Genomic DNA, 23663 nt, shown 5'->3' with positions numbered 1-23663 from the left:
AATCGATGCGGTTTGAAAGTGTTTACACGGCGCGGTTTTCGCCAGAAAATCCAGGTCATGATGGTCTAAGCGAGCGCTCCACTACGTGCTAAATTCAGTATTTTGAATTCAACAATGCAAATTTTGCGCCAAAATAGTAACCGTATTCAAATGGAAGCGGTTTCGCTATTTACACGACAGATGAAACCGCATCGTTTTGAAAACTCTCCACTTTTGGCAAAGGTTTCAAATCGACACGGTTTCGGCGACAGTCTCGATCGGTGTCGTGTAAACGGAAGGTGTAACCGCATGGAAAACAATGCGGTTATAAATGAAACCGGATTCGTGTAAACGCTGCCTGAGTCAATACTCCGAGTGCCTTTTATACGTACGGAAACCACGCCTACGTATTTGTGGCACGATTTAAAGTTAAAACTCGAAAAAGTCAGCCCAGGTGCTATTTTCGATGATTTAAGTTGAGGTGGCACTAATTACCCTTAAAGTTTGAAACTTCAACCGTTTTTGTTAATCTAACGTAGCGACCAAAATAACTCAGTGTTTTAGCTGCAAAAAGCCATATCTTTGACCGTTGACTGTTTGAGGTATTATTCTATTGTGATAATGCCTGACAAAGGCATTTGATCTTTAAGAACCAAAACGGGAATTCCTTTCATGACGTTAAAGCCCTTTCTCTGACGTTTCTCGCTATGCGATCTGTTGGTAAATAAAAATGTTGGTCCATTGACTATGGAAACTTAAATCGAGATCGTAGGAGATAATCTTTAAGCATAGACCATTGGGGTAAAAAAGCGGATGTTCTCTAAGTCTAAACTGAGCCCATTAAAATAGACGGAAGACACGCCTCTGCACGTGAATATCACTTGAACTTTTCAACCCCCATACAAACAGAAGATTGTTTGTATTATATTATGTCCTGTACTTCCCTTGACGTTAAATTCCCCTTGCAGAGAATCCACATTTTGCAAATTCTTGAAAATGTCTGGTTTTAAAATAAATTTTGATTCTTGCTGTTTGAATTTCGTCATTTGTATGCAAATTTTTTTCCCTTAGGGAAATTTGATTGTTAAAAGTATTGAATGAACAATATCTTGAAATCATGAAAAACGCACGCAATGGTATTCGAGGTTATGCCACAAAGCCACGCGTTACGAAAAACTGCTTGGGAGGTCAGTAGAATGCTGAAATCCACAACTTATTGAGTAATTAACGAAACGAAGTCGCACAGTCAATGGTCGAATTGACGAAACAAGAAGGTCTGACAAGGTTTTTTCCCGATACCATTTTCACCTACCTGATCCGCAACCGGGGAATAGTAGACCCTTACGTTTTCGAAAGGGATATTTTTGCAATTTTTGGCACTTAAAAAGGTCACCTGGAAGTTCTCCGAAGGTAACGTTCAGCTATCAATCTCTAAAATGAAGATATCATTCCCTACACAGTCTTTATACATTACAAGGAGCCTAGAAATGGTTCTCATACAATCAAGTTTGCCAATGGCTTAATTTGCTCGTTGGGTGCCCTTGACTCACCTACTCATACGAGGAATACATCTTACACGGGGCGCGAGAGAGGTGAAATAATACCTAAAATAACCAGAAGAAAGATACGATGCTCGACAGCATTAATTCAATGTGGAAGAAATATCAATGTGAGAGATAAAACTATTTATTCTTTCACGACAAGGAAGTCATCGCCTACAAGGAAGCCTGAGCAACGGTTTGATGTCTCCATATCACCATTTTCAAATTTACGTTGAAAATAATTTAAAAGAAAAAATGTGCGTCAAGAGTTCAGTACAGTAAAGAACAGTGAAGAGTTTGTTTAAATAGCGTAAACGTGGCTCCATGTGGTTAACCACCGCTTTTTCGTTTTGTTCTTCAAAGGCGGCAATTTCTGTACTAAACACACAAATTTAACTGCTCAAACTCTTCAATCGCTTCCACCATTTTTTATCATCGCAGGGTCACACAAAGATCAATCCACCATACTGTGACTTTTCCACACCCTTCTGAAACGCCAGTCTTTACGTTGTGTACGATTTTTGCTCGAATGTCGGAATGGAAAGCTATGATTTTTATCTTCTTTGAACTAAGGAAAAACTGAGAGTATTTACTGAGATAAAACTTCGGTACTAATTTGTTCGTCTGTTCAGAATTATGTTCTTGTACATTGCATGGGCAGCGGAAGACCAACTTTTGCTTTTGCCTGTCACAGTTTTACTGTATTTATCGCGCGTAGCACTAAGACGAATTATTGGATAAGACAAAGAGCCAAAGCGTGTCTTTGTCTAATGCGTTTGAGAAGTGTAGTCTTCGCCGTATGTGGGACGCTCTTTGCGTCAATGCGCAGGCAAAGAAGAAAATTTAGCACTAAATAAATAAATGGACTCAGCGGAGGCGTACTTTATAAGGCTTCAGTCGGAGTCCACTGGTGGAGTGCCTCTTCAGTCTCTTTATGACGTTATGATATTGGCTGCGGACTCAAATTGCCTCAAAATCCTTTGCGAATCTATCAGTTTACTCAATACAGACATCTACGACCTAATCGTTTACACAGCACTTAGCATAAAATCTAAAGTACTCAAAAACACACTGAAGAGCTTCGATCCCTATTTTATTGCATATCAAGTGTTTGGATACACGGAAGGTAACGCTTGTTCCGTAATTTATTAACCAATGATTACATCAAGCATGAACAATAATCAAACGAAAAAAGTTGTAAAAAATATGCCTTTACGTGCAACAAAAAATACTTCCCAACGAGCAGAAGTTGGCATTGGCCTTGTTCGTGATGCAGGAAGAACATGCCTTCTTATTTTCAATGGTCAGTCATCCCCTTTCAAAACTGACACAAAATGCGTCATTTAACGCTATGATAACTCTGATGTTTATGCAAAATTCTTCCCACCGTCGACCTGAAATAAAAACAGTTGCTCGAGAAACGGAAAGATAAACTTGTCTGGAAACAGGAAGCTGAAACCGGTTCATTTTTCACCATGTCGCTCGATATTTTTCTGAAGTCATTTGGTTTTATGGTTTTCCTTTTATCAGGTCAGTATAACACTGAACGGTTCAGCACCAGCAATAGCGGCGTAAGCAAAAATAGCTCCACACCATACATTACGAAAACCACTATCGGTTTCAAGAGTTCAGTTTTGTGTATCTTGCAAAAAAATATTATTTTTGCTAGATGTTTTTCAGATTAGTTCTATATTCATCGACGGAAATAGAAGACTTGAAAAAAGGTCATGGACTGATAAATGGTGACCTGCTCGCTCCTAGAACAATTGAAATTGAGGTTTAAGTTAAGTTATTTCTTACTGTTCAGAGAAGGCATAAGCTCTGAGAAGTTGTAAACGTTTGGTTCAGTTCTGAAAAAAACCAAACTTAACGTCAGTGTTAACGTTGTGTGATACAATCCCGTTTCTAAACATAACTTATCTGTCTTCTTTTGGTCGAAACGCACCAGGAATTTCTGTAAAATGAGTGGCTTAATCTTAAGTTCGCAGAGCTTACAGAAATCCATTGGAGAAAACAAGATGCACGCTTTTGAACTTAAGTGTTTCGTTGTGCCATGCTCCTTTATTTTCAGCGCCATTTTCCGTTCGAATCAAAGCGTGCATAATGTATAGTTCTTTCCTGTCATCGATCTTGAAAATGTTCAGTCAAGTTTAAATCGCATAATTCTACGCAATTCTGTGACAGCCAGATGTGGCCGTTACATTTTGAAAATGCAGTAGCATACGCTGAAGGAAAACATTATTGCCAGTACTGAATTTGGAGGAAAAAATTAAAGGAAGTTGAACTGCGGTTATCAAAAAATGCTTGGAAAAAGGAACAAGACTTGTGCTTTGAAAAGTCCCAGGAAAATAAAACGTTCTAACTTCCTGTCGAGATTTAATTATTTTTTACATAACTGAGAAGTACGTCATCGTTAAGATCACAAACATACAAAAGTCTAGAGATGCATGTGGGATATTATCTTTGCACAGCAAAAGGGAGGGAATACTAACACGCTAACGTTGCCTCGTGATGTTAATATCAAGTTTGTGACAAATGATTTGTGTCTTGTTCACGGTGTGGCTTGATTAAGCAGATTAAGCAGAAATCAGCTGACGTTGGCTAAACGAAAGCTCTTTGGGTTGACTTGTTTTCAACACTTCGCATACAGTTACAAATCAGTGCAATGTTTCAAGTAAAGTGTATCAGTATCGCTAACATTTCCGGCCCTAAAACATGTACGACAAGAATCACATGAATTCCAAACCGCGGGCCCTTGACACGAAATGCAGAATTGTTTTCAGACAATTTTGGACAAATCGTAAGAACATCGAGATCCATTCAACCCTTACCTTATTAGTTTGCCTAACGACTCAAGAATTTTTAGAGATTTACCGCTTTCGGTTAATAGGTTCCATGGTTGCATTTCTCATGAAAAGTCAATTGAGCTGGGATTGCATGATATGCCAGTCCAGTTTAAAAGGCTTCGATACTTAATTGCGGCGAAACTCCCTCTAAAGTGGTGCAGGAATCCACTTCTTGTAAAAATATGCGTGGCCCACAGAGATGAAGACTCAGAGAAAACCCACAACCGAACGATTCTTTACTGTGAGTTTTCTAAAACCTTGTGAACATCTACGTTTCACTCGACTGCCTTCCGTCCGTCTTACTCTGTCTAAATGGCGGGATATTGAGCTGTTTTAGTTCAGATATTGATATGTCGCCATTTGCATAGACATTCGGACTGAAACATGCGGAAAAACATTCATTTTCGAATTCCTACCTCACGCAAATCGTTAAAAATGCATGACATTTAACTCTCATACAGCATACCTTAATAAGTAGCAGTACTGGGTATTTACGCAGATTTACGTACAATGACTGTGCACAATTTTCAGTGTAATGGGACACTGTAATTCCGCAAACAGATTATTCTCTTTGAGAAACGAAACCAGGAATGGCGATCACGCATAATTTTCATGCGGTGTTGAAGGGAAATGATTGGTAATTGAAAGCGGGCCCCACTGCGGTTAAAATGGGATGTCTGTTCTGTTTCCCAGGACTTGAAGTAGCGAGGGTCCCATTATTTGACAATGGCCATAACATATAGTGCGTTCGCGCAAAAAAATGTTTTAAACGTGATTTTTGTGAAAGTCAGTGAATAAGTTATGGGATTTTTCAGTAGGAGCCAACATAAATTCTGAAGAAAAACAGGGAATGAATAGGTCCATTAAACAAATAGATGGAACGTTTTGTCGTGTCATGTACAATTTCCTGGTTTGTCTGTCGAGTGCCAGCAACAAACATGATAGACTGCACACTTCACTAAACGACTGATATCAGCTTTGCTTGCGCTGTAATACGTAAAAGATGTGTAGGAACTGCGTAAAAGATGTGTAGGAACTGCCACCTGATCGCTGTCATACTGAAGTGTAATAAATCGAGCTCCAAACTTCAATGTCAACACTCTATGAAGAAACCACTGGCAAAGAAAGAAGTAAACAGTGGACTTTTCTTTAGTGAGAACAATGTATTAAGGCGACTGGTCTCATGAGGCTTAACCATAGTTTAATGTATAATTTTTAACATTTGAATTTAAAAAAATGATGAAACCAGAAACACTAGCGTGCAGAGGGCATAGGTTGAACGGAATCCAACCGTAAATCCTGAAAAAGTGGACATGTATCATCGCGTGAGCCGAAGAAAGTCGCCTGACAATGATTAACTTGTTCTTACACACGAATTTCTGTCAGGGGCCTTACATGACGGCTGATAATAGTACTCTGACAGAAAGAAAAGAAACGGGCAACTGAGTTTGAATCACAAGTAGGAACTTCGAAAGGTATCCATTTTTGCTAACGGTTTATCGTGTATCATGGTAGTATCAGTTTTCGTTTAAAAAGTGTTTGACAGTTTTCGCGTCATCAGGGAAGTTTCTTCAACCTTTCCTCAGCAAAAAAACAGCAGGCATTTCAATGCGGGGAATTTTCAGTATGACTAAAAAAGCAGCAACCGTGCCTGTTACGAGCACAAACTTATACGAACTCTGGCTTGCTAATACCCGGACCTCTGCACGAGCCCTTTAGTTGACGAAGTTTATATTTTTAGGAAGTTAGTATCTTTATTACACTGTAAAGTAATGCGGAAAACCTCAAATTGAAGGGCCCAGGAAAAAGTCGTTAATACATTTGCAATTTTAACGATGACGGAAGGCTACTGATTCGAGGTTGCGGGAGATTGTTGAAAAATGTGAGGCCACTTTGACTTATACGTGATACGCACTACTCAGTCGAGCGTTTGTCTTTAAGTCCTTGAGGTTGCCAACCTTTACAACGTTTAACAGCAGGGAAACGTTTAGAATTAGTTTTGCAGATCGAGCGGCCGTCTACGATCGCCCCCACGTAATACATGACGATGAATTTAAAAGCGTGTCTTTCTTAGGGTAGAAACTTACTTGATGAAAGGAATTGAGAATTGAGAACAGTCCTTAGTGCACCATAAAAAACACGTCACTTCTCGAACGAGGAAGGAATTTAACTTAACTCAATTCTACACATACAGGTTGGCTCGAAATTCGTCTTTTGTCTAACCTTCGCCAGTGAAAATAGACGGAGGAACAGTAACTTTGAACTCTAAGGAATGGTCACTTCAGTAGTTCCGTCTTTGCGCTTATTTTAACCTTCGAAATCCGTAAGAACTTTCCTTGTCAAAAAGTTAAGGTCACTGAAGGATCAACAAAACGGCTTCGTGGCCCTGAATCAGTAATAAATAAATGAGGTTGAATAATTTGGCATACGTGATGTTTTGAAACGGAATAGCATTAAATTGAAGAGTCTACTGGAATACTCACATTACGCCTTACTGAGTTCTCCTTACTCAGAAAAAAACGTCTTACCATCGAGAAACGTTGAGCCTTCCCACCAAAACTTCAGAATGACGATAATAATTTATTATTATTTATTACAGAAAGATCTTGATGTGGAATTGAGTACACCTGAATATCTCTTTCACGACGGGTGAGCCATAGTCGTGTGCCTTCATCATATCGCTTACGCCTTGATAAACAGTTACGTGGGTGAACAGAAAGTTCGTGTTTATAGCCAAACAAGACGCCTACAAGGGCGTATCCGTGGAATGCGCAAACAGTTAACACAAATTGTCCAGTTACAGTGAACTTCAAGTACAGGTAGACTTCGGAAAATGGCGAAAGATTACTAGAAAGATACATCTGTAATATAACTTAAAGTTTTTTGTTGTAAAAACTCATTACTAATGTTACTAAATTTGCAAATGCAAACAACGAAGCCCTATTAGCAGGTTATCAGGATACGGGATCTTTTATTTATTTATTTTTTGGAAGGAGACTTAATTCAAATCCTACAGTTTTACTTGCTTCGTTAACTCCTTTCATCCAAAAATTACAGGATCAGCCTTAAATCATCCGAAAAACTTATTACAAATCACAGTTCAACAACTTATCATCCTGGGCCAGTTGTTCAGAAACTGGGTTTTAAAACGAGTTTTATCCTCTACTCCCAAATGCTGTTCAAGGCTGATATTCAGAAAAACTTTACATTAGAAGAAGTCAATCTTGAAAAACAAAAATAAGCAAAGGAAACTGTGACCAAAAAGTTGAAAACATGAAACAAAAGTTTACACTCATCCTGGATTAAGGTAATTGGCTTTCGAACAACCGGGCCCTGTAATCGACGTCTGGTTCTGTAATCCTGGTTTAGTTCCTTGCAAACTGTATAAATTTGCCGTGACGAAGACAAGAAGACAACATCCGTGCTCTATTTCTCTCAATGCTCAAAAATTCCGTAATTGCGTGTTGTATAGTCCAGTCCAAAGTTCAAATTTTACAATTCCATAATCTTGATTTCAGTAACTCCACAATAACTTGAAATCTCGTTAAGAAAAATCCTTAAATCCAGTAGTCCAGTCCGGATTGAGATCGCCAAAACTCTCTCTATCATCGATTCAAAATTCAACAAAAGCTACAAGTAGTAAATAGTTATCAGAAACTACAACAGTTCGTCCTGATTCTACACTCGAGCTGAACAAAAAACCCAAAAAACCCTTGTCATCGTTTTCGAGAGAACAGACAAACAGCCGAAACTGTTCTGTGCCTGCCCCTTACGGCACTGAAAAAGTACCGTACGTTGTACAATAGTACTTGACCGTAGTCCTTGGCCAAGAAACTAATCTTAGCCAAAAGCCCGAGAAGCGATCAGGATACGAGATAATTAGGTAAAAAAATTGTGGGGATACGGGATTTTTAGTCTGGAGGTGGGGGGGGGGGGGGGGGTAGAATTGAGGAGATACGGGATATTTTTTAAAGTAAGAACGCATTGCGTGTGGTAGTGCAGTAACTTGACAGTGTTTTTTTCCATAAATGTCAACTGAGCGGCGTTTTGTTTTTTCCAGGAGATTCAAGTCCTTGCACAATATGTAGCTCTAATAGTACACGACACTGTTTGGTATCGTAAATCATTACGGTGCCATGGTAGACATCTTTGCTATATACCCTCTAAGAAGACATGTGGTTCAGTAAAATACTAAGCCCAGAACGATTGAAGAAAATAACAGGAAATCGAGAAACATTTGGCTTCAAAGTCGATATGTTGATCATTTACAACTTCTTTTTCACCACAAGCTTAAGCGTGTACTCTGAGCTTCTGACACCTTTCCAAGACCAATGTTAATAAAGTTTTTTTCCCCTTTCCAGCGGGGTTAGTATCTGGATGGGGGACGTTAAAATATGCGACTTTTGCTGTCAGGAACATTCGCCCAAAAATTCTATTTTAACGCTTAAAAATGCGAACAAAGCAAGGTACAGATTTTGCTAGCCTGCTTTATGCAAAACAAATATTGACGAAAAAGTAAATAAATATTAATATGTAGTTTTTAAGAAGAGCAGAAGGAACTTTTAGGAAGTGTCGATCGACAATAAATCAATTTGCCATCAGCGAAAAACATTTCGGGAGATATTTGTTACGTTCCATCAGAGTTCAATTTTTCTATCGTACTTTTGGTCATACAAGTAAAATCGCAAAATCGGAAGTGACATCGATTTTAGCGGCCGCCTGTGATCAAGTTATACCTTGCGTGTTTACTTACAACTCACGAAACAAAGGATACATCTGTGACAAAATCACGGCATAACACCTGGTTTTTGTTAGTGCGTTTTTTTTTCTTTCAAGTGTTATAAAGTTCGACAAGATCTAGGTGCGAATTTAACATAAAGATCACAATCGTTGATGCTAGTCCAAGTGTCAGCTGAAGTTAAGCTCCTCCGAATGAGGTTAGTACTTGGATGGGGGACGGCTGCGAAGTCCCCGTGACGGCGATAGCTAATTCGTTTTTTATAAACTTGATTTCATTTTTTATCTTGTTTGGCCGTTCAAAGCTATTTTCTTATTTTCTTTCTACGTCAAAACGGCGAACAAACTGGTTCCCAAGAAATATTGGAGTACGTATTCGTTCTATGCAAAATGCTTCTAATGAAGTATTCGTTGTATGCAAAATAATAATGTTCACAGTGGAACACACAAGTACGAAGCAAGATCTAGAAATAACGTAGAAAATTCTCCTTACCTTTAAAACTTGCCTTTCTCAAAGAAAAAGCATTTATCCACTTTATCGAATAGTTTAATACTGAAACAATCATGGCGGGCGGAAAGATTCTATTATAAATGTTTGCTTTCACCATTCTGGTAGAAGTGTGTCACGGTGGCCGAGTGGTCTAACGCGCTAGCAGAGAAAAATCGTGATGGCTTGGGAAGTATAGGAGTTCTCCTCGGGGCAGGGAAGTTTGGAAATACCGTAGGGAATATAAATCAGTCCACCCGATGGGAGATAAATTCAATATCCGTGGGGTATGCACATTTGTGACTACCAACAAAAAAAAGATTCCAGCCCGGTTTTAAGACGTGGATGCCTTCGGCATTCCACGTAACAAATAGATTACGCAAACTATACATACAATGTTCAAATGGGGAACTGTCAGCTTCCCTTCTTTTTTTTCGCGGCGGTTTGTTGGCTTGTAATAAACCGCAGGGAAAAAACTGTTAAGATTCTGAAGTTTTAATTGATATGATGCCTAAGAGTATAGGAGTCGTTGAAGCAGGACCTTGATCACCACTGCACTATAGAGCGCCCTTAACAGACAGTGAAATTCGGAATCCGTGAATATATCGTCGTAAGGATGATGCTGGAAAAAGAAAAGGACAAGGAAAAGACGCTCGATATTGAAAAGTGCTATCAGCATGTTTTTTTTTTTCCCGACTTCAGTTGAATGAGCGAGGAATCCGTGATATTGGCCCCAGGCATGCAGGGTTAAAGAGGTCATAAAATTAGCCAGGAAGATATTTGCGGTCACTTTGTTCTCAGTTTCGTCTAAGCGTAATAGAAAAGCTTTGCTTTGTGACATCATTACTTTCCATACAATAAATGGCATATAAACTCTGCAACCCTTTTGTCCATCAAGCAAAAAAATAAGTTGTAGTTGGAGATCCACCGGCTGTTCACCATGTTTTGTCGAGTTTTCCTTAGGACGCTGTGTCTAACTGTTTTCATTTCATCACGTGATGTTCTTTAAACTGTTGCAAACTATCGTTGTTTCTCCATTACGGGAAACTCTTGTACTATCATTGCTGCATAGTGCTAAGAGCCTAATAACTTTTGCTCGGTCATAAACTTGAAGAGGTGAAAGAAACGGGGAAGTCAAATCAAATCATTTTCTGATTGAATTGCTCTTTATCGATGCATCGTTACGTGACAGTTTTGTTACCTGAATGTTCTAAACACTTTTAGCGGTTTTCCGTGAATCAGGTAATGTTTATTATTCTAAGCGTAGCTTAAATGAAAGAATTTTCCATCAACGCTTTTTACTCGGACATGTTCCGGCTCACGCACGTTGAAGCAAGTTATGACAGAATTTTCGAAACTGATAAATAGGTCAAACTGATCACTCCTGCATATTAAACGTCAATTAAGAACAATCCTTTTTTTATTTTTCTTGTGATAGGCGAAACGGAAAAATGAAATTGCAAGTATAAATCGTAGCCATTACAAACAAAGAATCCGGATAAATATTATTTTCTTCTTCTGTATACTCTTCCTGAAAACTGACGCCATTTATGATTTCCAAACCATAATTATGCCCTCCTCGGATCGTTTTTTTTGCGGGCCGATGATATTAAAAGCACACATCAGAGGAATGCGCAGTTAATGGGTCACTGAACCAAAGATAAAACAGTAAGTGAAGACAGGCGAAAATGTGTTTACAGGTGAACTTTCGGAAATCTGGATTATTTTCTCCACATAATTCTATGATATTTTTGCTTGCTTAAAAACTCCCATCTTTCAGAATTTTACCTAAATCCGTGTAATAATGTAATGCTTGAAAATGTGGTCTTTATTTTCTAATAGAGTAAACATTTTGCATTTATCAGTAAGTTTTCCTATCGTTTCAGCATGTAATAACCTTCAAATATAGTATGTCTACGGTGTTAAAAGTTTCAATACAAAGTAGGCCCTACATGTCATCCTTGCTAATGATAATGGGGCCATGACTTCTCCGAAACGTCAAAAAATCACTTACAAGGGATATTGTACATGTGTGGCTGTATTGTGAGATCGTTTTCATGTATGTCTCATTAGTATTGCCCGCCAATTTGGTGTATCAACGATTGTATATAGTCACGATAACTTTGTTTTGAGATGTAACGAAATTGTATTTACATAATTCGATTTCACGATTTTGTTCTAGAAACTTTGCTGAGGATCCGGAGGAAATATAGTTGTTCAAGTAAAAGGAGTGCGGCCCTATGCCCCATTGGGGGCAATAAGGACTAATATATATATATATATATAAGTAAAAGGAGTGCGGTTTTATTTAAGTCCTTTGGAATTGAAAAACCATTTGAACAACATTTAAGGTGACTCCCTGGTTTTGCATTGCGCAACCCTACTGCGCATAAGTTTTTGCGTCATTGGCGTGCATCAGCTCGCGCACATTAATATAATGGCGGATTATCACTGACATCAAGCTTAATCTGTCAAGGAATGGCTACTTTCTCCTGAACGAGCACGGTTACCCCCTCTTTTTAATGGTTTTATATACTCGTAATCTGCTTTTTTTTTCGTTTGTGTTTTGGTTTGTCATCTAGGTTGTTTGATGCAATGTTCATTGGCAACAAATCATCAACTACAAGCCCTTTTCAGCATGAGTGGAATAAAGGGTGGTGTCAAATTCTTCCAAGGACACAACGATGGTCCTACAAACATCATGGTCGACTTGGAAGGAGTCAACGAGACTCTGGCATGGAGCATACGACAACTACCCATGGTTTATAATGGAAACGCGGCTATGAGTTGTCACGAAGGGGAAGTTGGAGCATTATATGATCCTACAATGGCTGCGAAATCTTCAAACTACAGTACCTCCTGCACTTTATCTAGTAACTCGAGATTCCAGGACTGTGCTGTTGGGGACTTAGCGGGGATGCTTGGGAAACTGAATGCCAACAACTCAAAGGGGAATTTTACACACCAGAGCATGATGATTCCGATCACTGGTCCGAACAGTATCATGGCTAAAACACTGGTACTGTACAGCGGCGACATGCCCAAGGCATGTGCATTGATAACTCCAAAGGAGGTTATGGTGACGGCTAAAGCAGTCTTCAAATATCCGGTAGCAGGCTATGTTTATTTTAGACAAGTCGTCACGAGCTCAGACACAGACACCAGTCTATTTGTCAATCTCTTCTATGTCAACAGTGCATTATTATCAAGTCAATTTACATGGCAGATTAACCAAGGTACAGTTTCGTGCCAAATTCCTGGAGAGATTTTCAATCCTAACAGTATCAATGGACAAAACTGCAGCAAGGAAAAACAGGAAAATTGTCTCATTGGTGATTTGTCCTCCAAACACGGTGACGTCACAGTTTCTATGGCTACAAAGGAAATGTCAAAAACTAAAGTTGCTTTCACTGATACCAACCTGCCTCTGAGCGGAGCAAACAATGTCATCGGAAAAAAGATCGTACTGTTCTCAAAAGTAGATCCAAAAAGACCTTTTGCATGTGCCAGTATAATGAAGGTGAAACCAATGGTTGTAAAAGCGACCTTCACGGCCAGTGTACATGACGGTATCGATGGTTATTTCAAGTTTACTCAACGGTCTCCTTTTGATCCTACCACAACAGAGATAAGCTTGACTGGTTTAAAAAGGAAAGCTGAAGGATACCACGTGCACAACTATCCTATGCCATGGGAGATGAAATTCAACGGAAGTGGAACATGTGCAGGTGGCTACCTGGGTGGACATTGGAATCCTTTTGGCGTTGATGTGAAATCAAGTCCTTCTCCTGGAACTGGTATAAAGCAGAATTGTTTTCCTTTCGATATTTCTTTGTCACAACTTCCATAGGATGAATAGGAGACTCCGCCTGAAGTGTACTCTTAAAAGATAGACCAGTATCTTTAAAGGCAAACATTTTTTTTATTTTTTTCTGAAGGATAAATGAGTTAAGTGCTTTGAAATCCAGGAAAGCGTTGTTCGTGTTTACGACGTAATCTGCATGCCTTCAATTTCACCATTCAATTCGGACAGCCTAATGTTTTCAATTTCATGCGTTCCTATCAACCAAGGATTTTGCAATTTATCTGAAGGGAAGTGTGTGTGAAAGCTCACTTTTATCTCGTCGTTTCCACCCATTTCTTTTTAGGGACAAATGATGAATATGAAATCGGCGACCTAAGTGGAAAATATGGATCATTTCACAATGTCACATATTACAATAAGAGACACGTTGACTTCAACCTGCCTTTGTTTGGCAAGAACAGCATCCATGGACGATCAATCGTTATCCACAAAATGAAAGTTATGGGAAGCGGCAGATGGGTGTGTGCAGACAATCCAGCCGTGCTGAATCATGAGATGTTTGTCATGAAGACCAAAGTGACTTTCAAGGGCCCTGCTCTGAAGGGTTACATTCTTTTGGTGAGCTGTTATGTGTCATGGCAGATTTGCGATATGTTTGATTGAAAATCCTTAAAATATCTGGAACTTGCTCTTAAAGCTTTTGCTGTACAACATAATATTAACCGAGAAAAGAAGAGAGTGGTTAAAAAAAAAATTATAAATCAGCTGCTGAGGGGAGTCACTCCTTATTATATTAGAAGTGAAAATGAGACTTGGTGTTAAGAATATTCGGTGTGTAGCCAGTTGACACTGGCTAAAAATATATTGTTCTGGACGTTTCGGCTACTACTGTTGCCTTCTTCAGCAAAGTTAAAAATGCACATGTCTAACGGCGTCCTACTTGACATGTTGCATTAGTCAAGTTTCGTTTCGACCTTTCAAAGTTAAGACAACAAAAGATATCTCATATTATACCAACTTCTTCCTCTCCGGACTTTGAATTGATTTATTATTGATGCTTTTTTTTTCAGATTCAGCAGAAGTCCCACGAAAAGTTCATAGAATCTGAAGAGACGTCGATTTACATTGATTTGGGCTATGCCTCCAATTCCAGCAAAAAGGTAAAAATATTCATGGTTCCTTGAGAAAAAAAATAAGTTAATATTTCAACTATCCACGTGAGGCTTCACAATGAACACAGGTTATAGGTTCGATGACATGAATCCGTTTAACTACTACGAAAATTACTATTGAAATAGACAGAAAGGCTTCAGACAATGAACGAATCAAAGTTCCTTTTCCACGTTTGTGAAAAAAACAGATAGTGAATCTAGTCATAAAGTAGCCTGGAAGACAAATGAATAAAGGGCTTCAATAGAACGGCTGAACCAAAAAAGTATGAAATGATTTTCTTTCCATTATCAGAGCGTGGATCATCCATGGCATGTGCATGTGAACCCTGAAGGAAATGACACCTTTGCTGAAATGGGAAAGAGATGTAAGAGTCTTGGACCTCATTATAACCCATACCACGTCTACTTGTCCGTAAGTATTGAATGCCTTTCTTTTTTGTGCTCTTATTATTAGCTGGCCAAGTACGGTAGAAGAAAAGAAACGTGTGAGAAGCGATATGTGTTAAAGTGCATTGCTTAGTGTCTGATACCATCGATTTAAGAAAAGGTCTGCAATATTTCTTCGGTTTTCAGGGAACCTACAAAACCTCTTGTCTTTCTAACAACATGATGCGTTGTGAAGTTGGGGATCTCTCTGGGAAGCATGCTCGGTTGAATGTTGGTTTCGGAAAGCAGTTCTTCACTGATCCTGATCTTCCATTGTTCGGAGAAATGTCAGGTAAGATCATCTTGAGCAAAAAAGAAACGAAAATGAGAAGTTTTGTTTCTACAACTGCTGACGACAGGTTAAGTTGAGCGTTTATTAGCTGCTCAATCACAGGCAGCCCAAGCTCGGTATACGATTTATAGACTTTGTATGGAAAAATTAACTTTGAGCTTATAAATGCTAAAAGAAGCTGTAAGTGCAGAAATAAACTTCAATAACATCTACGTACAGTTGTCCTTGTCTTTTCTGTGCAATCGGAGGGCAAACTGTATCCGTTTTAGACGGGTTTGTGGCTTTCGAATTTTTAGAATGTCGTTGGCTATCATTTCCCCTCATAAAGAGAAGAAAGTTAAGGCTGGTAACTCTCGGCGATCTCGTCCCACTAATTGCTCTCGAATCACAAAGCAACGGTCCGAATCGCCATAAAAACACTGACCCCGACCAGCTTTTTATTTGACCGAACAGCCACGATCGATTAATTAATCACAGCTATACGAACATTATCATGTGGGGATCCCTTGGTGATATTAAATTGAGTGAATGTTACATTTTCATCTCTACGTTTATTTATTCATTCAAACTTGCCAAATAACTAATTATAGAGCGAGTTTCAATCGAGTATCGTAAAACCAAAACCAAAGTAATTACTTTGGCCAATCAAAAAGGACGGAGACAATCTGGTAAACCAATTAAAACTCGAAGTAATTAGACGTAGCCAACACAAAGCGAGGGAAAGAAAGATAAATAACTACATATCCACGATAGCTTAAAGAGTTTTTGAAAAGAGAAGTGCTAAATAAATAGCACCGTGAAATATAAGAAATACATTTGGCTTGGAGACTTCAGAAACCAAAAGCCTTTTATTAGGACCCTCCAAGGACAAAGGGACTTGACAGATGGCTTAAACGACTTAATATCCCTATAGTCACTGTCTCGTTGTTCCGTTTGAAACTTCCTATTTCTGGATTTGTTTCCACAGTTGTTGGACGAGGAATCGTAGTTCATGCAAAAAACGGTGGTTCAGCGCGTCTTGCCTGCGGTACTATCAAACCCGTAAAATCTTTGTATGTGGAGAAGTCTCTGCAATATGTACAAGGAGCTGGATTTTCACGGTAGGCATGATGAACTCGTTATGACGGCGTTATGACGCATTAGTTATCAATTGAAATTGAGGATGCGTTCGATTGACCGTATTCCGAAATAGGAATACATGCAATAGAAGTTAATAATCCTTCGTTTTTACAGAGATTCACATTAAAATGGTAAAACACCTGCTAAAATTACTATATTTTAAACATTTCTTTATTATCTTTGTTTCCTCAAAACGCCAAACATGCCGTTTTAAATCATCACTCCACGTATTCTTATCAGTTCCGGATGATCGAACGCATCCTGAATTGGATACAGAGACTCTGGGACTTAAAGCCGTAATACACTTGCTACTTGATCAGGTCAGGTCAATCCTCGGAGCCCCGCTGGGGGAGCACAAGGAACCGACAAACTTCTTCCATTCAGACCGGTCCTGGGCCAGCCACCGCAGCTCGTTCCACGTCTTCCCAGCTGTTTTCATCTCGTCCTCGATGGTCCTCCGCCAAGTGCCGAGTGGTCTACCGCGGTGCCTCTTCCCAGGGGGCGCCCAAGACAGCGCCTCGAGCGGGTGCCGGCTTTCTTCATGCGAAGGACATGGCCAAGCCACGTCCACCGTATTCTTTTCAGCTCCAGAACGATGTTATTCACCCCTGTGCGCCTCCAGATCTTCTCATTGCACACCTTTTCTTGCCAACTGACTTTCAATATTCTCCGTAAGCATCTCCCTTCGAAGCCCCGAAGTTTGCTCTCCAACTTCTTGTTGGTTCTCCACGTCTCTGAGGCGTAGAGAAGAGTTGAACGTACGTTGCTACTTGATAGTTGGGATACAAATATTGCAGCATCTGTCGACATTTTGAGTGTCGAGATTATTAAATGGCCACCGCTTGCCCCAGGTGGGGCGTTTTTTAAGGTTCAATCGTAGGGCTCTTTAAATTGTTATAGTCTATACCATAGGTTTACTGTTTGTGTTTTTTGGTAGGAAAACCTTTGCCAGAACTGTTTCAGCAATATTGGATATGCCAACATGGCGGATATTTTACATCAGAAAAGAAGAAAGCAATATTCAAGGGTGTGTGACAGTAAAATTTGGGATCATTGGAAATGGTTAGTACAATTCTGCTTGTACTCATGGCCTTTTGTAAGCTTGGTTTCTACTTTTCCGGCAAGCTAACAAGTATACAGGAAATAAGTCCAACGGAGCTTCACCCTTTCTCTTATAAAGGGTTCCCTATTGACGATTAAAATCGTCTGACGTTAGACAGAGTAAAATCTGTTAAGGTAATTTCCTTGAAAATGACTTAATATCCAGAATTTTTCAAACTTGGCACAACTGATATTCATACACAGGACATTAAAAAAATGCAATAAGAAGATGTGGTCACCGTGCTTGTTTTCGCGCTGTATGCCCTTCATTCTAAGTGTTTTTTCACCGAATTACGCGAGAAGCGTTCGAAACTAGGTCAACCGGAAAAAATTGTTGTTATGTAGTAAAAGCTACTAAATATTACTGAAAACTTGAACCTACTTGCTTTTCCGGGCTATGATCTTTAAGTAAAGTGATCTCAAATTGTTCAATCGTGCAAAGAAATGAAATCAAATTGGACCGTTACAGTCATCACTTTGCACTCAGCGTCGGGCTCCAAATGCAGTTTCACGTCATTTATATGTAAATACCAGAACTTCTCCCATCCAAACTTTTTTTCCTTAAAACCGTGTACCTATTACGAGTGAATAAAACCATCAAAAATGAGGGGTTTCCGTGCTCTTTTTTTTTTGCAAAACGATAATAACCCTATAACCCTAACTTCAAAATGACCATTTTCCGCGAAAGGACTTGGGCGAGTTACAAAACAACACCTGCTTAACCGAGAAGAATTATCATGATTGCACTTAAAAGCTCTTGAACAGCAAAAGCAGCCATTGTTGCCTGCCGTCAGATGGCCGGTTATGTTATGCGCAGTATGAGATGCGCGCTGCAAAACAAGGGAATCACCTTAAGTGTCACTTTTAGGAGGAAGAGAGTTAATGAACGAACCAGTCAGGCCCCAAATGTTAAGAAGCTGCATAACTGTATCCAGTCGATAGGTCACTGACGTGAGTTCAACTCCGGCAGGACCAACACTCACGGACTTTAAATAACTGAGGAGAAAGTGCTGCCTTTGTAATGACATCCGCAAATGGTTAGACTCTCTAGTCTTCTCAGATAAGGACGATAAACCGTAGGCCCAGTCTCACAACCTTTCAATGTTCATAAACTCTGTGGGACTTAAAAGAGGCCACACACTTGTCGCGAAGAGTATGGCATGTAGTTCCCGGCGTTGTCGTCTGTCTTCTGTGGTGTATAATGGTTGGGAGGGTAAATGCTCGGAGATATTAGCTACACCAAGCTACTCTAAAATCCAAGGGTAAAGAAAGATATATGATATGATATGACTTCACGTTAAACGTTGTACACCCTTACTTAGATGTGCCTACAGTGTGCATATTCATGAAATCATTTTACATGCTGAAACTTTACGGCCTAGCTATGAACAAATGGGGCCAGGAGTGTGGACTCAAATGTTGTGTGGTGTATTCGCTGAAAAAAATATTCCGTATGGACTCGTGATTTATTTAAGTATAATAAACCAATTTTGATATATTAAAATTCAGCCTAAAACAAAAGGCATCATCTTGAGGCTCTGGGAAATAAAATCATGCAAAATCCTTCTATTTATTACCCAGAGCCTCGAGATGATACCTTTTGTTTTGGGCTGAATTTTCATATATCGAAATTGGTCTATCGGGTTTGAATCCTACAAAAAGGCCTATACCGTGCAGATCTCGAACTTAACGCATAGTCGTTGATGCGTCCACAGCCACCTCTTCGACATGCGCACATGAAAATCTATTACCCCTAAACACTCTGCGTTTGCTCAAAACTGAACATTTAATTTGTTCTCCTAGTCGTAATTGTACTCCAATTTAAAATTCGGTTATGATATTCAGTTCAACCCACAGGACTCAACTCTCCCATATTGGGCACATCATAACTTTGCAGTTAAGCACTGAATATCTAGCACCGTTCTCCCTCTATAGAATGGTAATACTAAGCAGAAGTATGCGACGATTTACTCTCTTGAATGAGATCATCCCCTTAAATTCGACGATTGTTGTTGTTGTCGTTTTGTCAGGTCTGGTGTGTAAAGCACGATGATTACATGCTAACGATGTAATGTAATAATTTTTTATCGTAAGTATGCTAAACCGTTCCTAATTCCCGTTTTTACAGAAAAGCAAGTTCGTGAACCTTCGCAAGCTTTCGATTTTATCTTAAGGAGCTCTCCAGCACAACTGAAGGAATTTCAACCGTCCGATGACTGCCGCCCTTCTTCTTCGACAAAAGGTAAAAACTGAATGAGTCATGGTTATGGTTTTTCACTGCACGCCGCATTTGCTTTCACCGAGGTAGTGATAGCAAATTAGACTGATAGAAAAAAACGTATTTTTTATATTTTTATCGAATATTCCCTTAATTCACAGTCCTCCGAAGTAGTCAAAGCATTTCTCCCTTTCATTCCCCAATATTAACTATGTAGAACACCCTTTGAGAGGAGGCTTGTCGTATTATATGAAACTTTTTATCTGAGTAAATCACGTGACGCTTTGAAGAGTCATGATGCATCGTAAGAAATTCGCTCTTCCTTGGGCAGACTGTATGAGTTCGACTGAGGCTGTCAAATGTCTCTCTAAATGCAAGCGATAAGGAGTCGCCTGCAGTTGCCGAACTATCATGACTAAGCCAAACGGCGTCACCTTGGTACTGATCTCCTCTTTTTTTGTCTCTTTTCTCTCTTCTCAGATTCACCGCGACCTCTGCCGAACAAGGCACGAACCAATCAATGGAGTTCGTTCGTCATATTTAACACGATGGTTATCATTGCACTTGCGAATCAAAGATGACAAGTTGTGTTTTTTACAGTGACTTGCTCCTCTCTTGAAGCCATTATCTCATCATCTGACGTCAGAATTCATAACACCTGGACTTAAATTAGTTATAATTAGCAAATATCAAGCGGTTCAGCAAGTACTATCGAGTTCTAGTTGCACGTGAGAGGTCACTAAGCACAAAAGAAGAGTAATAATTTCACGAGGCCATAGCCCAGTGGCCTAGCCTCTTGCTTCTTGAGTGCGGAAGTTCATCTGGACCCGGAGCAGTGCACTTTAATGTCCTCAGAAACTCCATACAGTATGCACCTCAATTGTTGGAATTCGAGTGCCATCCGGGATGGAAAGGACTTTTGGCGAGGAGTACTGATCGTCAATGTTAATAGACTGGAAATAGAAGTTAATTGTTTTCGGGTCAACAGTAGAGCTGACGGGTGCATTGCGAGCCTGTCTATCGGTGATCATATTGACAGTGTCCCAACACCTCTTCGAACTGGTGTGATAACTACTTCTTCTCTCATTAACAGCACGGATTTGTAATAGTAAACGCTGAATCGTTTACCATTTGTTTTATAACAGAACCAAGACATCTTGTGACATTTTGGGAATTCCTTTGTCGTCTTTGAATGCCTCTCTTTCACTGACCTCGTCGAGCTACTGTAGCTTTCACTTAGGCTCGCAAATCCCTTTGCTCGGGCAAAATACCCGCTAACGGGTTAAAGCATGACATTTCAATGTCTTTTTTCATAAAGCTGTGAAGAAATTTCAGCATTTTCGACAATACACTAGTGGGTCATTATTGCAGTTTGTGGAAAAATCAATTTTTTCCCGGCCCATTCGTCAGTGTTTTCGTCATAAGCATTGACACGTAGCCAAATTGAGCAATCAGAGCGCGCGCTTTAGTTCTACATTATTTACCCTTTTTTTTATAATGTTTGAAGTATGCCTTGCGTGTACTGTGTTATCTCTATGAAAGGAATCGCCTAGATTTAGGTATTATTAAAATTATTGAGTCCCAGCTCCAACAAATACTTCGCAGTGGCTCTTTTTCATGAACTACACATTGGTTCCCGACAAGAATCCATCACCAAAGAGCAAGAATCTGGTATCTCTCTTGTTCCCATCAGCGTCAGAAAAGTTTTGCTGGAAAATAAACAGTAGACCAAATGTTGTACCCAATTCATCTCCCGTTGCTAAGGTTCTTTGTGTATTGTATTTGCCTTATAGTGTAGCATTCACACTTAAATGATATGGAAATACTTGGAACAAAACTTTTTATTTTGACAGGGTTTGAATTGGGTACAACATTTAATTTCCCGCAAAACTTGGTTTAAAAATAGACACTTCTGACCTGACGGGGACTAGGACAATTTGAGTAAGTCTAACTTTTGGATGATGGACTCAAGACTGATAGGGTCTATTTCTCTTTGGCACTTGAAACATGAATATGATTGCGTGATATCAGTATGACTACCGCTAAAAAAATATTCCCATCCGCACGCAGCGTATTCAAATCGAATTTGCCCGTCCACACGTATCCGAAATGTATCCGGATGCACTCTAGTACTCGGGACTCCTCAAAGAATAATAAAGCATAATTGAAGTGTACAGTGTTTGTAGCTATGTTTAACTGCACACACGTGATTCTACTTGAAATAAGTCCAAGAAGTAAAGAAATAATATTGCCCTCGGCAGCCATCTTGAGAATTGATTTCACAGTAAGGAACTGGGCTCGATCTTGTTACGTCATCCGGATAAAAACAAATTCCGGATTAGCGTCCCCACGGTTCCGGATTCATAGCGGATTCAAATATGCCCTCTCTGGAGAACGTATTCAAAAAATTCCGGATTCGCCAGCGAATTTGCCCGATGCGTGTGGATGGAAGGCGTATCCCGAAAGAAAACGTTACGGATTCAAGAATATCCAGATACGTGCCGAAGGGCCATTCCCCAAATGAATAGACATTTATAGAGCACACTTTAAGAGGAAAACTTCTCGTATGTTATCAAACCTCTATTTCGTGTTAATCACAAGAATCTTCAAAAGTCAAGATGCACTGTTTTGAATCCTGTCTTCTTTGAAAAGATCCTTTCGTTTCTTGATGTATGTTCGATTAAAGCTTTCAAATCTCTCTTGAGTTTAAATCCATGACAGTGGAAGTTTTAAACATTCTGAACTGATAAAAGGAAACAAATTTTAGGAACATCAAGTAAGTTGGGGAGGACATGAAATAAAGGAGAAAGAATGGAAATGGAGCGGTTTTCAATTGAATGTCGAGAGTAATTAGCAAATTGCTTTGGTTTTGCATTGTTTCACTTAGTGATTGGCTCAAAGTTTTCGCGCCATTTTTTCAAGCAATCAGAAGTGAAACCAAAACCAATTGTGGCTAGCGCGTGGACATTTTCCCTCGAGATGTGTCACTCGGCTACGTGTAATTACTTCGAGTTTTGATTGGTTTACTAGATTGTCCCCATCGTTTTTGATTGGCCAAAGTAATTACTTTGATTTTTTTGTTACAATTGAATATACTCCACTCAGGGGAGATTTTTTGTCCATTCCATTCCCTATACGGCTATAATAACCATAAAAAATCCAGACGAGTTTTGTTTTAAATGGACCATGCTTAGATATCTACATTGAAGAGAACTACATAATTAATTTTAACGATACAATGATATATGAAATGGATCATATATGAACTGCGGATATGAAATCAAGTGAAGCTATGATCTTCGCAGTTATGAACGCAAGTTTTGCAATTGCGTAAAGAAGCCTGAAAAATTCAGGACTTCAACGGGGTATGAACCCGTGACCTCGCGATACCGGTGCGAAGATCTAACCAACTGAGCTATGAAGCCACTGACGTTGAGTGATATTGGAGGATCGAATGAAACACTTATGTATTTAATTTGGTTTTAAAAATAATTTCAACAAATAAAATTTGTACAAAGACCAAATTAGATTAAATATTAATTTTAGTTCAAAAGATCCACTTTTGTTAGTTTCAAAGAGTTTAATTAAGGTCCAAAAGATTTTCCTCATTTAATTTGTCATAGGTTAAAACACAGCAAGTACGTGGTGATTTAATCTTTTCTGCACAGAAAAATCTTATTTCGTTCGAAGAATTTAAAACAAGGCTGCTTATCAGACTATTCTTTGCAAATTTGTCTCTGAGATTTAAATTAACCATTTACCCAATGGATCAACAAGAAAAGTTACCAAAAGGTATGAGCAAATTTAGATACATGCAATGACCATAATTTTAAATGTTTAAGATAATTTACAAGTTTTAAATAAACGAAAAATATAGATGAATTAAATAAAATTACAAATTGGATACAGTACGCTTTATTGAAAGTTCAACACCGATAAA

General features: G+C 39.1%; 1 protein-coding gene across 6 annotated transcripts in view; it reads left to right on the top strand.

The window, feature by feature from the left end:
• Positions 1-21321, top strand: part of LOC138043022 (uncharacterized) — a 21921-nt gene extending 600 nt beyond the window's left edge. Inside the window, exons 1-10 of one of the 6 annotated variants that reach the window (XM_068889125.1) lie at positions 2607-3050; positions 12173-13387; positions 13739-14013; positions 14466-14555; positions 14860-14979; positions 15141-15285; positions 16253-16385; positions 17342-17466; positions 19634-19747; positions 20204-21321. In XM_068889125.1, coding sequence (XP_068745226.1) covers positions 2996-3050; positions 12173-13387; positions 13739-14013; positions 14466-14555; positions 14860-14979; positions 15141-15285; positions 16253-16385; positions 17342-17466; positions 19634-19747; positions 20204-20304 — 2373 coding nt within the window. In that variant the 5' untranslated portion in view covers positions 2607-2995 and the 3' untranslated portion in view covers positions 20305-21321. Of the gene's footprint in view, positions 1-2606; positions 3051-5689; positions 5842-10067; positions 10586-10703; positions 10833-11277; positions 11291-12172; positions 13388-13738; positions 14014-14465; positions 14556-14859; positions 14980-15140; positions 15286-16252; positions 16386-17341; positions 17467-19633; positions 19748-20203 lie in introns of those variants that run through there. The other 5 variants (XM_068889129.1, XM_068889126.1, XM_068889127.1 and 2 more) reach the window with 5 other exon arrangements.
• Positions 21322-23663: the final 2342 nt, after the last annotated feature.

This window comes from Montipora capricornis, chromosome 3 (assembly GCF_036669925.1).
Source record: "Montipora capricornis isolate CH-2021 chromosome 3, ASM3666992v2, whole genome shotgun sequence".
Classification (NCBI taxonomy): domain Eukaryota; kingdom Metazoa; phylum Cnidaria; class Anthozoa; order Scleractinia; family Acroporidae; genus Montipora; species Montipora capricornis.
Note: the sequence above shows the minus strand (reverse complement) of the source record. Positions and strands in the feature narration are given on the sequence as shown.